Genomic DNA, 17,486 nt, shown 5'->3' on the forward strand with positions numbered 1-17,486 from the left:
CACGCCTGGCGGCCCTCCCCCCGGTCGCCCCAGCCCCCTTCTCTCTCCTTGTCCCTCCACGGCCCGGGGCCCGCGCCCAAGGACCCCGCGCCGGGCCCCGGAAACACCCGCTCTCCCCCGGCTGGCGCCCGGGCCGCAGCCTTTTACCGGAGTGGGCTCGAGGCCGGCCCCGCACCTCCCAGCGCTGGAGCCTCCTTCCCGGGGCCGCCCCGACCCGCCGCGTTCCGCCTCCCGGTCTCCGCTCCGTTGCTGGGCGCCCCTGAGGAGGGCGGTCTGGGGCGATGCGGGGCCTTTCTTTTTGTTCTTAGCTGTGTCACGCGCGTCGGCACCCAGAGTCGAAAGCGAGCATCCCCAAAGTGGCGCTAGTGGCAGCGGTGCGGTCGTGATTGGCACACGGGGAGGGCGGGCTGGCCGCGCCGCTTGTCTCTTTCCCTCTCCGCCCCGGGCCGCCGCGGTGCCCACGTTGGCAGCAGTCGCGTCCTGGCAGGTGAACTTGACACCGGGTCCTCGGTCTGCGAACTGCTGGAGCTCTTCCGAATCCCATCTCAGGGATGCTCCGGGTTCCTTCTGTACCTGTATTTCCCAACTTTGGCGGCGTGGAGGATCCACAAAACTTCTGCTCCGCCGTAAAAATAGTCTCCTGGGTTTACATACTCTTTATATGTCACACCCTACTTAATATTTTTAATGATTGTCTTTCGGTAAAACAAAATAGGCAAAATACCTGTTTTGATGAGTATTCGTTGTAGCGGAATTTTAGAATCATTGTATTCGCCAAGTCGTGGTGAGGCTTGAGATATCCCGTTTCCAAATCTGCAAAACCAAACTTGTGTGACTTTCACGGCTTTGAGATTTCCTTTGTCTGGTTTGTGATCTCCAAGGTCCAATTGCCCTAAATAATGCAAATATTGAGGGACAATCCTAGGGGCAGAGTAAGGTAGTCCAGTAACCTGATTACATGTTTAACAGCTTTAGAGTGACTCTGTTTGGCTCATGGCCACGAGACTGACTCAAATTTAGGCAGTTTTAGTATTCCTGAATTTTTTTGTAGCATGGGGCCTGAGAAGTTGAATCCCTTGTTGGTACTTGTGGGTCTTCTAGAGCATCCATCCATAGCTCCTCCTCCCTATGTTAGAGAAGATTAAGCTAAGCGCAGGCTACTGTGAAGAATAAGTTTATTTGTAAATAGAAACCAGGAGCTTGCTAAGACTTGAGTTTTTTAGGTCAGAACTCAATTTTTAAGGAGTCAGTGGTGAAAAGACATTGAATTCTTAGAATGTTTAAAGAAAACAACACTTCAAGACTTATTTTCCTCTCCTGTGAAGATATCACCTTTTCTCCCCATTGGTTTTGCTCAGAAGTGAAAAACCAAGGATGAGAGGCAGGAATGCTGGGGGTGAGGGGTGGAGGTCAGCATTTGGGAACATTGCTATTAGAAAGTAAGGGTGCCATTTGTTTTCTAATTGCTGGTCTAGTTATTGATGAGGGAATGAAAAGATTTTGCGTGTATATTGTTTTTTTCAGGGGTGGGGCTGAAACAGCAATGAGAATGGTTGACCGTGTCAGGCCCAGGGCCAGCTTCAGTCCATTTGTATGGCCACCTTCCCCCAGCCAGAAGGGAACTGCTGATCCTGTGAACGTTGCAGGCCAGCTTTCTGCATCTGAAGCACAAAGGATAGCCAGGCAGAGCCTGGGGAAACTGCCTGTGTGGGAAGAGTTGGAAGGCGGGGTGTCGCTTTCAACTTGTCTTGCTGGGCAGCGAGTAGGATCCCATCACTGGCAGTGAAGTGGAAGGGAACATGAGGTAGTGTGGCCCTGCTTTTAAACAGTCCGGGAGGGGCTGTGAGGGGAAGCAGGAACTGGAGGAGAGGCCCTGTGCCTGGGGCTTTAATTCAGTTGTATTATTGTTGTTTTCTGTGGGGGAAAAAAATAGTTGCTTTAGGAAAAGATTTCTTTTTTAATGACTTGAAATGGGGAATTGGGATAAGAAAAAAAATCACTTTTCTTTTTGTTTAAAAGAAAAACTCAGTTAGCATTATTTTCTAAAACTTCACAAAAGTAGAGGGAATGGTCTTGACATCCCCTTGTGCTTAGTCGCTCTGTCTGACTCTATAGCCCGCCAGGCTCCTCTGTCCACTCCAAGAATACTGCAGAGGGTTGTTGTGTTCTCCCCCAGGGATCTCCTGACAGGTAGATTCTTTGCCTGCTGCGCCATGGGGGCTTTCACCTTAACAAAATGTGAATGGCATTTCTCTTGCTCCCCCAAGATGGTCTTAGAGTGTGGCTGCTTTCTAGACTTTTCCACGTTACTGATGAAATTACATTGAAAGAGAGGCGTGGCTTGAAGTTTGAGGATTAGTTCCAAAATTCCCAGAGAGCCTATTTTGCTTCACAAAGAAATGTCAGCCACTTTCAGGAAAGAAAATGCACACCTTCTCAGATTTTTACATCGTGATCTTATTCTCTTTCAAGACTGCATTAATAAAACTTCCTCTCACTAAGATTTTGATGATTAACTAGTGCTGACAGGAAGAAGACATATGTAAAAATACTGTATAATGAGATAGTTTGCTGTGGTTTCCAAGCTTTTTTGTTCATTCTTGTTAGTAAAAAAAAAAAAAAAATTTAACTAGTACAGCATAATGTCAGTTGGATCTCAATTAAGACCAGTTTTTAGTACTCCTCTGTATGTGTGTTTGTTACTTAATTATAAATTAATGTACATGTGCTAATGTTGTAGCTCAAGATCCAGTATATACTTAGGGCTGGAATCATTGTGGAGGTAAAACCCTCTTTCAAATACTCCTTGAACTTTGAGGTTTTTTTGGTCTGGATCTTGTTAGATCTGAGTACAACATCCTTGTTTTTACTTGGTGATGTCGCACAGATGAAGCTGGCTCAGGGTGGGAAGTGCATTCCTAACCCCCGGCTTTTGTTCACCTGTGCTTGCGTTTACTAGTATAGCTTTAATCTGTGCTTTTTATGGGAACCTTAAAGCTTCATATCCTCTGTGAGTTTAGTTTTAATTTGTGCATCTATTTCATTGTATGCTTGCCCAGTCAAAGGAGTGTGTCGGGTACCTCAGAGGGCTGGTGACTTTGTGAGGGTGCAGTCAGTTCCTGCTTTTACTAGCACTGTTAGTATTTCATGGTAGTATTAGTACAGTGTAACACAGTGTAAAGTAATTAGTGTACACGTAATACATTTAACTTGGTGTAATATTTACATTACTAAACGTAGTTGCTATTCTACTTTTTGGACAAAAATAAATGTAACTTCTAGGATTTTTCCCCCAGCCCAGATGGAGCGTCTTTTACACCTTCTGGGGTGCATACGCCCTGCTGGTAGACAGCTGTTTCTCTCACTTCAGTCTCAGGTAATTCTTTCATTTGATTCTCAGAAGAACCCTGTGAATGCAGGTATAATTGATCGCACTCCCCATTTTTTTTTTTTTAATGAGTAAACTGAGACTTTAAAAGGTTAATACCGGGACTTCCCTGGTGGTCCAGTGGTTAAGAATCTGCTTTGCAATGCATGGGACCCAAGTTCAATCCCTGGTCAGGGAACAAAGATCCCACATGCCTTGGAGCAACAAAGTCCATATGCCTCAACTCCTAAGCCCATATGCCGCAACTAGAGAGTCCATGCACTACAGCAAAGACCTGATACAACCAAATAAATAACTATATTTAAAAAAAAAAGGTTAATACCACAGCAGTTCTTTTCAGTTAGTATTTGCTTGGTGACAAGTACATGCTCTCATTTAATTTTCACACTAGCCTTAGAAGACAGGGATAAGCCTTTACAGGGGAGCACAGGAGGTTGGGAGGAGATGAGGAACCACTGCGTCACCAGGTCAGAAATGGGCTGCCCTGTATTCTTTCTGTTCCTCTCTATCTCCTCCTCTCTTACTCCAACTTGTAAATATCTTTCCTTATAAGCATTTGCTGTACATTTTCTATTATAGAAAAATGTAAAATGGCAACCCACTCCAGTACTCTTGCCTAGAAAATTCCATGGATGGAGGAGCCTGGTGGGCTGCAGTCCATAGGGTCACAAAGAGTCGGACACAACTGAGCGACTTCACGACGATTGATTTATTGAGTATATTTTTAAAAATGTTCAACAAAAATGGGATATGAGCATTACTATTTTGTAACTTTTTTCATGTAACAGTTTATGTTTTGATCATCTGTTGCTTCATAACAGATCAGCTGCAAGCGTAAAACCATCGTTTAGTTATTGCTTCTGGTTCTGTGGGTTGACTGGACTGTAGTCTTTTGAGGATCAGCTGGGCTGTAATTTCAAGATGGCTCATTTGCTATTACTAGTTTTTAAAAATAGTGCCTTGGTGAATTCTTGGACAAAATTTTAATATACTAATGATTTTAGAAAAAAAAAAGTGAGCTATTTCTCTGATTCTGATGCTGCCAGAACTGGAGGGTCTAGCCCATCAAAATGCTCTCTGTCATTTATATCCGTGCAGCAGGTAGATGATACCTTATCTTTCCTCTCTGTTTTCTGTATCAGTGAGGGAGGGTCCTGTAGAAGCCATTGTTGCTCTGGAATTAGTGATCACTTCATTCTGACTGGGGCTTCTCTGGTGGCTCAGGCAGTAAAAAATCTGCCCACAATGCAGGAGACCCAAGTTCTATCCCTGGGATGGGAAGATCTCCCCTGGAGGAGGAAATGGCAACCCACTCCAGTATTCTTGCCTGGAGAATCCCATGGACAGAGGGGCCTGGTGGACTGTAGCCAAAAGCCAAGGAAGTTTGGGGAATCCAAACTCAACCTTTAAACAGTATGGAAATGTTTAAACAGTATAGAAATGTTTCCCCAAAGATAAACAACGCACCCTCTCCAACATGCCTTTCTGCTTCTTAAAAATAATTGAGTGTGACCAGAATAAGAGGTACTTGTCAGACCTGTCCAGTGAGCTCTGGTGAGCACAGTTCTCAATCTTGACCTGTATCAGCATCACCTGGAGAACTTTATAATCATGTGATGCTGATGCTGCTGGTCCAGGGTCCATACTTTGAGAACTGTGAACTACAGCAGTTGTTGGCAAACATTTTCTGTAAAGAGCCAGATGGTATTTTAGGTTCTGTAGGCCCAGAGGGTTGTGTCACAGCTACACAATTCTCATAGCCTGACAGCCATGACAATATGTAAATGAATGGTCATGGCTGTGTCCCAACAGACCTTTATTTATGTCAGTGAAATTTTAATTACATGTACTTCTCGTGTCATGAAATATTATCCTTTTGTTTTTTTTTTTTTTTTTCAATAAAAAAGCTTGAGACCTGAGCTTTTAGACAGTGTACAAAGACAGGTGGCTGGCAGGATTCTGCCCTGAAGCTGGAGCTTGCCGACTCCCGAACAAGAGGAGGAATTTGGGAACACTTGCTATCGTGTAGCTGTGGCGTCCACAGGGGAGTTGGCCCTTCTGCAGAAAGTCAAGTGCTGGAAGAAACACAATGGAATTGGTTCTCATTCATTTTCACTCATCCATCTCACTCTTTGGTATTTTCACTCTATAGCCCTAAATATGCACATGAATTTTGACATTTTTTTCTTTTTAAAACATTTTATTGAGCATAATTGACATCACATATTAGTTTCAGGTATACAGGGTAAAGATCCATTATTTGTATACTTTGCAAAATGCTCACCACAGTAAATCTAGTTATCATCATTGCACAGTTACAAAATTTTTTTTCTTGTGATGAATTTTTAAGATCTACTCTCTTACAACTTTACTATGCGTGATATGGTATTATTGTAGTTACCATGCTGTTAAAGGTTTTTCTTTCTAAACTATTAGATTCTAGAATTGGGGGCAAATTGAGGGTTGGGAAAGTGGGAGTAGGAGAATTGTATACTTCCTAGTAAGTTTTTAAAAGAATTTAAGAATTTAAAAGGAGAATTCAATGGACTTGTAATTTAACCCTAATGGTTTAGACAGGAGTTTACAGACTTCCCCAGAGGGGCCAGATAATAATACATCTAACTGCGTCAGTCTTCATTCTAACCCTTTGAGTAAATCCCCGTGTCAATTGTTCAACTCTGCCTGGTAGGCAGAAAGCAGCTGTGGGCAGTACTTCAAGGGCTGGGCGTGGCTGTGTTCACCAAAACCTTATTTACACAATGGGCTGCTAATGGCTCTAGGCCTCAGTATGCTGACTTCTGCCTTGGAGACATTCTTGGGGTGGGGTGGCATATCTTTGAACCCTCCAAAAAAATGTTGGTGACCAACTCCTGAGACCTCAGCGCTAAGTGGGGCATCCTCCAATCTGTTTGCTCACTGAGGTGGCTTCTGAACTCTGTTCAGGTCACTTCCGGCTCCATTGAGGGCACTTCCGGCTCTGGCCCTCCGCCCACCTGGTAAGGCCGTTTCTTCTGAGAAGGAATAAAGGTGCAGCTCCCATATTGTTTGGAGAAGCTGTGTTTTCCTGTAGTGATGACATTGGTTAAACAAGTCAATCTGATTTGATTGCTTATGTATTTGCCTATATGATTAAAAATCTCTGTGAAAATGAGGAAATGGAAAGATTATTTAACTAGGAAGTTCAAAGGGCTCATGTATTTAACCAGTTGCCCATTTTCTTATGTTTTTCTTAAAAAAAGTCTCTGTTCTCTTATAAACATTTTTGCTTAAAAGGCAACAATAATTTTAACCAGTAGATTGAATTGCTTAAATTAATTGAGCCAGTCATTTTTTTAAAAATGACTCTTCCAACTTGCCAAGAAACATTTAATGCAGATATACCTGGAATTCCACAGAGTTTAGTTGATTTAGGTTAATCTTTTTCAGTATGTCAAGTGACTATAATCAAATATAAGACAAAACACATTCTGAAGCCTAAATTATAACTGTTAATCTGTCTGACATAGACTGTCTCCGACCCACTTCTGTCACCCCCAGTCTGTATAAATTCTAAAGTGGAGGAGGGTAGAGCGTTTGAAACATTTGACAACCCTGACTTTGAGTGTCTGCCCTTAGTCTTCATTAGGCTTTGACATTTTCCCAGCCATGACTCCCTTCGTCTTGGGCAGCAGTGTTTCTGCAATCCTGAAAGTCCTGGGTGAGGCACGTTGCAGGACGAAGGGTCACTGTTGGCCCTTTCTCTGTCATGGTCATCTTCTTACCTGGGCAGCCCTCTGTCCATTGGGAGCCCGGGGCTTTCCTTATTGCGCCCTCTGGGCGGCTGCACACCGACTGACCTGCCAAGTGCTGGGTCAGGCGAGGGGCCTCTGAGACTGTACTCAGCTTCCTGGAACCTTTCTCTTGCATACTAGGGTCCTAGTCTAGGATGTCTGCTACAGATGCAGCATCTGTGAGTCAGCCCGGGTGATGGCAGTGACTGCTGCTTCAGTGGACAGCAGAGTTGAGGGAGGAGCTGGTTCCTATGGCTGGTTCCTAGGAATGGCTGGTTCCTATAAAGTAGAACAATTGAGGAGGGAAGACATTCATCACCTTTTTCTTATAAAGGGCAGAAAAGGCCAGATCTGGAAATGATTTGTTATTCATCTTTCCATCTCTAATAATGATTACTGTTGCTCAGTCATGTCCGACTCTGCAACCCCATGGAATGTAGCCCACCAGGCTCCTCTGTCTATGGGATTCTCCAGGCAAGAATACTGGAGTGGGGGTGCCATTCCCTTCTCCAGAGGATCTTCCTGACCCAGGGATCAAACCTGGGTCTCCTGCATTGCAGGCAGATTCATACTGCCTGTGTCACCAGGGAAGCCTCTAATATGATAGTCAGCATTCCCTGAGCCATTGAAACTATGTGTCGGTTGTGGTTCTAGGCACGTCTCTAATCTTTTCTGGTCTGTATTCCTCATTTAAGCCCTCTGGGGAAGACAGTCCAGGGTTCTGTGGTTCTTAAGAGGTCGAGCCAAGTCTGACTCTGGCCACTGGGTTCTGAGTTAGATCTCTTAACGCTGCCCTGGCTTCCTGTTGCTAGCACGACAACCTGTCCTGTCAGAGCTGTTCACTAAACTTTTTGACTGGCTAAAGGAAGAAGAATGTTAAATGATCATCTGTAACTTCCTTGAAGTGAGAATTGAGTTACATTGTTTTCAGAGTTACAGTACACCACCCTGACTCACATCTGCAGGTATAATAAAAGATCAAGTAAGGATCCCATCTGAAAGTGTATTGTCAAGGGTTTAAGCATGTGACAAAGACGGCCTTTCAGAGAACTGAGTGAAAATAGATTATTCTATAAGAGAGTGCTCAGAGAACTGGCTGGGCATTCCAAAAAAAAAAAAAGTTTTCTTTGTATTTCCTTACTTCTTAGGTCAAAAAAATTCCAAATGGATGAAGTATTTAAATATAAATATGAAACCCATAGGTATGTTGAGAGGAGATATGGGTAAATGTATATCTAAACTTAGAGTAGGAAATGTCTTTCAAAATATAAGCAAAATCTAGAAACAATGAAAGAGTGATGAGATTAGGTTATTTTGAAAACACCAACAATAGCTAAAAATTACGGGCAAAAGATTTCATAGAGAAAGGAGGAGTGGGCCTACTTGTTGGTAGTTTAAGAAATGTCCTGGGTTATTTTGATGCCTTTTGAGGGTTAAGAGCAGCTGGAATAGAAGGAACAGCCAGTGGAGTAGGAAGAGGAGGACTTTTAATTTTACACTTCACTGTGTGGGATTTTTCTCCCCAATTGTATTTGTAATTTTCTATATATATATTTTTAAAGAAAGACTGTTTCATGATCAAAAACATGATAAAGCAGTGGAGACACATTTTCAGCAGATCCGTAGAATTTTCTGGAACTTTAGTATTTCTGAGCATCACTCTCTGTTAGTACATACAGTGCTAGCTGATAGCAACTGACAGTTAAATTTAAAACTTATTTTCCTCTTTTATCCCAAGAGATCAGAAGCTGGTGAAGAAGGCACCAGTCAATGGAGGCTGGACTCAGCCCTCAGTTCTTTGCATGGGAATTCTGGGGGTGCTTCGTTTTACGTGATTTCCACTAGATTGCTCTTACATCCCCTTCTCGGCTCCCACGCCAGTACCTAGAGAGAGAGGATGTCTCCCAGGGACACGACTCAGCTACAAGTACCATTGGGGGAGAGCTGGCTCTCAGTTCTCCTGTGTCCTCACCTGCAGGAACTTCACCTCAGAGCTGAGTCCCTGGTGGTGTCTCTTCCCCTCCTCCCCCGTTTCCTTCTCCCCTTCCGCCCTCACCACCTCTTCCCCGTCCTCCATTGCTGGCCTCACTTGGCATAAAAGCGTATCTATTGTGAGGGAGACCATTTATTATGTGTATTGTGTGCATTGCCTTCCTTCTGATAAGGCCCTGTTCATCTGGCTCAGCGAAAGCCGTTTGGAACAGTTCGCTAACCTTACCCTTGCTGGAGCAGGGTTGGGATCCAGCCAGACTGGGCTTGGGATCGGATCGGAGCCCAGGAGCAGAAACATGGCTCCTTCCTTGTCAGCTGTATTTCTGTTTCTTTCAAGAAGTCTAATGCTCCCTGCAGCCTTTGAAGTCTCCTGACTTGGCTGTGCTGCACAGATATGGGCTCAGAAGGGAGAGAACAGTGTTCAAAGGAAGCTGGGCCAATGCCTCTTTCTGAGGCAGTTGGGGCACTTCCGGTGCTGGCTTCACACGCCTCCAGGAGGCTTTCCTGCTTGGCTCAGGGAATATCGTAATTGGGTGTCACTGACAATTTTACCAAAGAATAGAAAACCCTCCCCTTGTTAGGAATCAGATCAGAAAGACTTCTTTGCGGAATAATGAGAAATGGAGTCTTTCTTTCATTTTTAAGAGATTTTTTGAAGTCTTTTGCTTCTGTTCCATGTCTTGGTTTTTTTCATGGTCAGGCATGTGAGATCCTAGCTCCCTGACCAGGGATTGAACCCTCACCCTTTGCATTGGAAGGTGAAGTCCCACCCATTGGACAACCAGGCAAGTCCCTGGAGTCGTTCTAGTCATTCTCATGTGATGTAAAAGCACTAATATTAGCTTTTACTGCTTACAGAAATGGTGATTTCTCAAATTGTACTGGGAGGTAAGAAACTGTAGTTATCCCCATTTTTTCAGATGGGAAAACTGAGGCATAAGAGAAATTATTACCTGCCCGCGGTGTTGAGCCGGTGTGTGATGGGTTTCTATGATGGTGCCCACTCCCACAGGCCTGTCCCAGGGATCTAGCCGCACTGCCCAGGGCACATATCACCTGCCCCGGGTGTGCCATGTACAGTCCTCTCTGCCGACAGCTCTGTGTTTCAATGAGAAAACACCATCCTGTGTTTCAGGCAGGCCGCCTTGTTGGTTGTGGTGATGGATGTGGCATGTCCGGGGAATGGCAGTCCTGGTGTTGAGGCCTGTGTGCCTGTTCTTATTCGGCAGGTTCTCAGCCCGGCCCTTGAGATGATGGGATTGGGAAACGGACGTCGGAGCATGAAGTCACCACCGCTCGTGCTGGCTGCCCTGGTGGCCTGTATCATTGTCCTGGGCTTCAACTACTGGATCGCCAGCTCCCGGAGCGTGGATCTCCAGGTGTTCTCTTGGTCCTGTTTGTGTGGATGTCACAGAGTATTTAGAGCTGCTGGGTGCTGGATTCTGAGAAGTTCGTGGTTTATCAGCACCTAAGGCTTTGTGCACAGTAATGCATGTTCTGCAGGGCCCAAGACCCAGCCTCAGGCCTGGCTCCACACCAGCCCTGCTCTTGGGTGGGCGAGGACCCCCTTGTGACTTCTTAGGCTTGCTGCTAGGACATGCCTGTCTGCCCTTCCTGTAAGTGAACAATTTTTAGTCAGGCCTTTGGGGCTGGTTCTAGGAAAACAGCTCAAGTACCCTGCCCACAGCCCGTTCTGGTCCTCCAGTCCACATTCAGTACCTGAGTGGTGTGGGTAGTGTATTTGGAGAGTGGGTGTGAGAAATGTGTTTAGAGGTACCAGTCTTTACCAGTATCATTTACTGATAGTAATAACTTTATCTTTCCTATTTATTGCCACCTGTCATGGGCCAGCAGTACTGAGCGACAGCCAGGACTCTTTCTTAACCACGGTTTAGTCAGGCTTTGTGGAGCCCCCTTCTTGACAAGGCCTCAGTCTTGTCAAGGCCATCCTGTTTTTGGCCTGCCCAGCCCAGGCTCAGCAGAGAATCCTGCTAACTCATTCCTCCACCCCTGATGCCCAAGCAAGGTCCTCATGCATTATCTTTGATGGGCGTGCCTTTAGCAAGACTCCCCCTACCCTCTTAGTACTTTTCCATCTACCAACCCCTTGTCCCTGCTCTTTGGCTGTAAATCCTCAGCTGTCTCTGTGGTACTCAGAATTGAGAGCAGTTTCTCTCTCAACTGCAATAGTCATGACCCCTGTTGCAGCAGCTTGAATCAAGTTTTCCTTATCATTTTAACAGGTATCAGAATAATGTTTCTTTAAGGGTACGTTGCATACATTACCTTTTTTTGTAATCTGTCAGGTTAGGATCTTGTTCCCCACCCCATTTCACAGAGGAAGGACGAGGGGAGCTGGGACTCCAAGCCAGTCTTTCTGGTGGCAGGGCTTGAGTCCTCAGGAAGCCCGTCCCCTAGGAGCGTTTCTGAACTCCTCTGGTGCCTGCCCCCCACAGTGGTAGTGCTTTTGTCTGAGTTTCCCCTGGACCCCTGTTATCTGGGCAGATGGGGTTTTGGTGTCCAGAGAACTCAATCTGTTTCAGAAATTGTGTCTTATAAAGAGTGTTCAAGTGCTGTGTTAGTGAGGAAAAGAAACTAAATATTTGAGCGCCAGCTCACACCAGGTAATGCATAAAGCATTTTATGTACAGGCAGACCTTGGCCATATCACAGATTCAGTTCCAGACTGCTATAATAAAGCAAATAGTGCAATAAAACAAGTCATGTGAGTTTTTTTTTTATCAGTGCATAAAAGGTTATATTTATGCTATACTGTACTCTATTAAGTGTTCAGTAGTGTTATATCTAAAAAAAAAAAGTACATACTTTAACTTAAAAATACTGCTAAAAAATGCTGACCATCATCTAAGCATTTAGGGAGCCTTAGTAACTTCAAAGATCATGATCTCAGATCATCACAACAAATATAATGATAATGAAAAATTTGAAATATTATGAGAATTACCAAAATGTGATACAGAGATACGGAGTAAGCAAATGCTATTGGAAAAAATGGTGCTGACGCACTTGCTCCATGCAGGGTTGCTACATACTTTCAATTTCTAAAAAATACAATACCTGTGAAGCTCGATAAAATGAGGTGTGCCTATACCTGCCTCAATCAAGCCTGGCAAAGTCCCTGTGAGGGGTGTGGTGGTGTTTCCATGGAGACGCACAGTAGACACACAGATGCTCAGAGAAGTGAATAGCCTCTAGAATAGCCTGTGGGAGCATCTGCACCACTCACCTAGAAGATCAAGCCCTGGGGACACACCATGTGTGAATGGACATGCTGTGAACACACTTGGCCCCGGCTGGGGGCTGTGGTGTGGTCTTGCTGAGGGAACGTGGCAGTCTGGTCTGAGGATAGCTTCACATGGTCCTTACGCTGTGGTGTCCTTGCAGACGCGGATTGTGGAGCTGGAAGGCAGGGTCCGCAGGGCGGCTGCGGAGCGAGGGGCTGTGGAGATGAAGAAGAATGAGTTCCAGGGGGAGCTGGAAAAGCAGCGGGAGCAGCTGGACAAAATCCAGTCCAGCCACAACTTTCAGATGGAGAGCGTCAACAAGTTGTACCAGGACGAAAAGGCAAGACCTGCTTGACTTCCTCTTAATTCTGTTCTAAATGCCGTGTATACCCTGTTGAATTCTCCTCAGTGGGAGGATAAGCAGCTGCGTGTTTATGTGTGTTGTTGTTTAGTCACTTAGTCATGTCCGACTCATGGCGACCCCATGGACTGTAGCCCGCCAGGCTTCTCTGTCCATGAGATTTCCCAGGCAAGAATACTGGAGTGAGTTGCCAATTCCTTCTTCAGGGGATCTTCCTGACCCAGGGATGGAACCCTTCTGCATTGGCAGGTGGGTTCTTTACCACTGAGTCACCAGGGAAGCCCTCGAAAGGAGTGAATTCTGTTGACTGGGGCGGGGAGGGGTCACCAACAAGAAGCGAAATTAAGTAGAGTGTTCAAGGATGAGCTGGAATTGGAAACAGAACAGACGGGAAGGGCAAAGAAACTGCATGTGCAGAACTGCATGTGAAAGAACATGGCTGTTCAGGTGTGGAATGAGCCTCTTGCTCAAGCTTTGGGCGTTTCCCCATCTTGCCAGTAGTCCCTGGGTGAGCTTGTTGGGAAACCTTTTGAAGTGGTGATAAAAGGGAGAAATGCCAAAGAACTATCTAAGCATCAGGTTCATCCTCCTGTTAACCTTGTTTTCTTTTACAAATTTGCGTTGAGTACCTCCTCTGTGCCAGGTGTGAGCCGGATGCTTGTATCTCACAAAGGGACAGCATTGTGGCCATGAGTATCCCACAGGGAGAGGAGATGTAGACCTCCTACTAAATACGCACCGAGAAAGTAGGGGACCTGAAAGTGCTGGGTTTTATGTTTAAAAAATACTAGACCTGCACAGATTTTAGAAGGGACTTCCTGCGAATGAGAGCAGCTTTATGTGTCTTGCTTTTTCTGGCTTGCTTGGGACTGTGTGACTTCACTTTCCTGTTTGTTAGACTGTGTAATGGTATGAGTTACTAATATCTTCTTTTCTAAAGTGCATCAGGCTCATGAACATTTATTTTCTTGAAGACTTGGCTGCTAGTTTCTACTAAAATCAAGTCCGCTTTCAAGATAATGCATCTCAAGATATGACTGCTTTCCAGTAAATCAAACATTTCACAGAGAGAGGCACATGGATTAGCATGAGCCAAATCCCACATGGAGCTTCTGCCAACTTCATCCCTTAAGAATAAACCCTATTTCCTCCCAAAATGTACTTCAAGAGGTTAAGCATGTGAGAAATAGCGAGGTCCTATTCTACGTAGCTGAAGAGGATTCCGGGAGCACACACAGTGTCACCCACATATGGGAAAAATAAGGCAGCACCTTCCTACCACAGCATAAAAACTGGAACAATTCAGAGAAGAAACAGACATTTGTGACAGTGAGAAAGTACTCTTCAGATTTTTTTTAAAAAGTATTTCTCACCCTTCAAACCAGTCACATAGGAAAAGTCTGAGGCCCTGTCTAGAAATGGCAGCCAGAGCAAGGTTTGCCTTCTACAGGGAGGGAGGAAAAAGAATGTTTTGTGTTGTCTTTCTGCCTGCCTCTCCACCCCTGTGTGTATCTGTTATTACCTGAAAATCTGACTTTTTTTTTCCTTAGGAAGAATTGCCTGTTACTCTGAGCCTCTGGCCTTTCTATATTCTGTTTTTAATTTTTTTTTCCTTTTTGAACATTCTTTGGTATTGCCCTTCTTTGGGATTGGAATGAAAACTGACCTTTTCCAGTCCTGTGGCCAGTGCTGAGTCTTCCAAATTTGCTGGCATATTGAGTGCAGCACTTTCATACAGCGTCATCTTTTAGGATTTTAAAAACTCAGCTGGAATTCTGTGACCTCCACTAGCTTTGTCGATAGCAATGCTTCCTAAGGTCCACACTCTAGTATGTCTAGCTGTACGTGAGTGACCACACCATTGTGGTTATCTGGGTCATTAAGACATTTTTTTATATAGTTCTTCTGTGTATTCTTGCCACTTCTTCTTACTCTCTTCTGCTTTTGTTAGGTCCTTACTGTTTCTGTCTTCTATTGTGCACATCCTTATATGAAATGTTTCCTTGATATTGCTGGTATTTTTGAAGAAATCTCTGGTCTCTCTGTTCTGTTGTTTTCCTCTATCTATTCGTTGTTCACTTAAGAAGGCCTTCTTATCTCTCCTTGCTATTCTCTGGAACTCTGTATTCAGTTGGGTGTATGTTTGCCTTTCTCCCTTGCTTTTCACTTGTCTTCTTTCCTCAGCTATTTGTAAGGCTTCCTTACACAGCCACTTTGCCTTCTTGCTTTGCTTTTCCTTAGGGATGGTTTTGGTCACCACCCCCTCTACAGTGTTAACAAATTTCCATCTGTAGTTCCTCAAGCACTCTGTCTACCAGATCTAATACCTTGGACCAATTTGTCACTTACATTGTACAATTATAAAAAATTTGCTTTAGGTCATACCTGAATGGTCTAGTGGCTTTCCCTTCTTTGTTCGATTTAAGTCTGAATTTGGCAATAAGGAGCTCATGATCTGAGCCACAGTCAGCTCCAGGTCTTGTTTTTGTTTACTGTATAGAGCTTCTCCATCTTTGGCTGCAAAGAGTAGAATCAGTCTGATTTTGGTGATACCCACGTGTAGTGTCATGTCTTGTGCTGTATGTTTGCTGTGACCAGTATGTTCTCTTGGCAAAACTCTGTTAGTCGTTGCCCTGCTTCATTTTGTATTCCATGCCAAACTTGTTTGTAACTCCAGGTATCTCTCCTGTTTTTGCATTCCAATCTCCTGTAATGAAAGGGACATCTTTTTTTGGTGTTAGTTCCAAGAGGTCTTGCAGGTCTTCATGGAACCAGTCAACTTCAGCTTCTTTTGCATTAATGGTTGGGGCATAGATTTGGATGACTGTGATGTTGAATGGTTTGCCTTGGAAATGAACTGAGATCATTCTGTCATTTTTGACATTGCACTCAAGTACTGCATTTCAGACTCTTTTATTGATTATGAGGACTACTCCATTTCTTCTAAGGGATTTTTACCCGCACTAATAGATAATAATGGTCAATTGAATTAAATTCGCCTATTTCCATCCATTTTAGTTCACTGATCCCTAAGATGTCAATGTTCACTCTTGCTGTCTCTTGCTTGATCATGTCTAATTTACCTTGTTTGATGGACCTAACGTTCCAGGTTCCTCTGCAATATTGTTCTTTACAGCTTCAGTCTTGACTTTCACCACCAGACACATCCACAACTGAACATCGTTTCCGCTTTGACCCAGCCACTTCATTCTTTCTGGAGCTATTAGTAAGTCGCTTTCCACTCTGCCCCAGTAGCATACTGGACACCTTCTGACCTGGGGGGCTCATCTTCCAGTGTCATATCTTTTTGCCTTCTCATACTATTCATGGAATTCTTGAAGCAGGAATACCAGAGTGGCTTGCCATTCCCTCCTCCCGTGGACCCCGTTTTGTCAGAACTCTCCACTGTAACCTGTCCATCTTGGTGGCCCTGCATGGCATGGCTTATGGCTTCATTGAGTTATGCAAGTGCCTTCAGTGTGACATGGCTGTGATCCATGAAGGGGCTCTTGGTATATAGATCTAGTTTGTCCATTATCACCACTGGGCCCTGTTTCTTTGTATAAATGTGCCGCAGCTTACCCACCCTCTGCACTGGGCCCGTCACTTGTTTCTAGTGTTGGCTGTTGCAGAGAACTAGCTGCTTCTGCAGGGCTCCCTTGACACGTGTGAGTTTCTCTAAGCTTTCAGTACATTTCTGACTACAGTTTGGGGACCCATTAATGAGCTGGGAGTAATAATTTGCTGGTTATGACCCACATAAAAATTTTTAAAATATTAGAGTATTATTATATTATTTAATATTCTTTGGTGAAACCATTGTGTCAGTGTATATATTAAAGATAATACATATGTGAATGTTTGCACTGTATCAAATTTGTCATTGTGGATCGAAAGAGTTTTTTTAGAGGTAAACTTAAAAGCTGAATTGCTGGATGGTGTTATTACATTTTCATTATCTGTTTCCACCTTGCTCACCAGTGTGGTGCTGTTACTTTTTCTTTTTTGTGCTTTCCTGGCTGGTTCCATTTTCAGGAGCCATAGCCTGTTGGAAGCAGGGAGAAGCCTGGGTCAGTGAAGTGTGCCCATTCCCAGAGCTGCAGCTGGCCAGTCAGGTTCTCTGTCCTGATGATTTGAACCAGATCCCACAGGCTCTGACTGGTTGATGGTAAATACTTCCAATGAGACTTCAGCTGATCCTTTGAGATTGGATTGTCATTTTCATTTTCTTTCTTTTCTGCATTCCTGTTGCATGAATAGGTATGGTTAATTCACTTTGATTGCATAAATGCAATTACACAAGTTCATGTGTATTTATATAACTGGGTAGAAGCTCATTTCCTGAGTTGTATATTATTAGTAGGGATATTCAGCTTTGTTTTAAAACAAGAAATGATTGTATATGTCAGCCTTCAGTAGCCTTCAAAGAAATTGTCTTTTTCTTAATTATCAAAATATTTTTATTATAGACAATTAGGTTTCCCTGGTGGCTCAGCAGTGAAGAACCTGCCTGCAGTGCAGGAGAGCAGGGTTCAATCCCTGGGTTGGGAATTATGAAAATATAAAAAATACTTTAAAAGACAATTATGAAAATATAAAAATAAATATCACCTGTAATTCCATCATTTGGAGATTAACCACTGAGAACCTTTAAAAAAAATACTACACTTTCAGTTCAGTTCAGTTCAGTTCAGTCACTCAGTCGTGTCTGACTCTTTGCGACCCCATGG

At 44.1% G+C, this 17,486-nt stretch overlaps 1 protein-coding gene across 1 annotated transcript in view; it reads left to right on the forward strand.

The window, feature by feature from the left end:
• Positions 1-17,486, forward strand: part of GOLM1 (golgi membrane protein 1) — a 61,243-nt gene that overhangs the window by 552 nt on the left and 43,205 nt on the right. Inside the window, exons 2-3 of the mRNA XM_010840171.1 lie at positions 10,380-10,529; positions 12,556-12,735. Coding sequence (XP_010838473.1) covers positions 10,380-10,529; positions 12,556-12,735 — 330 coding nt within the window. The remainder of the gene's footprint in view (positions 1-10,379; positions 10,530-12,555; positions 12,736-17,486) is intronic.

Source organism: Bison bison, unplaced genomic scaffold, assembly GCF_000754665.1.
Source record: "Bison bison bison isolate TAMUID 2011002044 unplaced genomic scaffold, Bison_UMD1.0 scf7180017864141, whole genome shotgun sequence".
NCBI classification, from domain to species: Eukaryota; Metazoa; Chordata; class Mammalia; order Artiodactyla; family Bovidae; genus Bison; species Bison bison.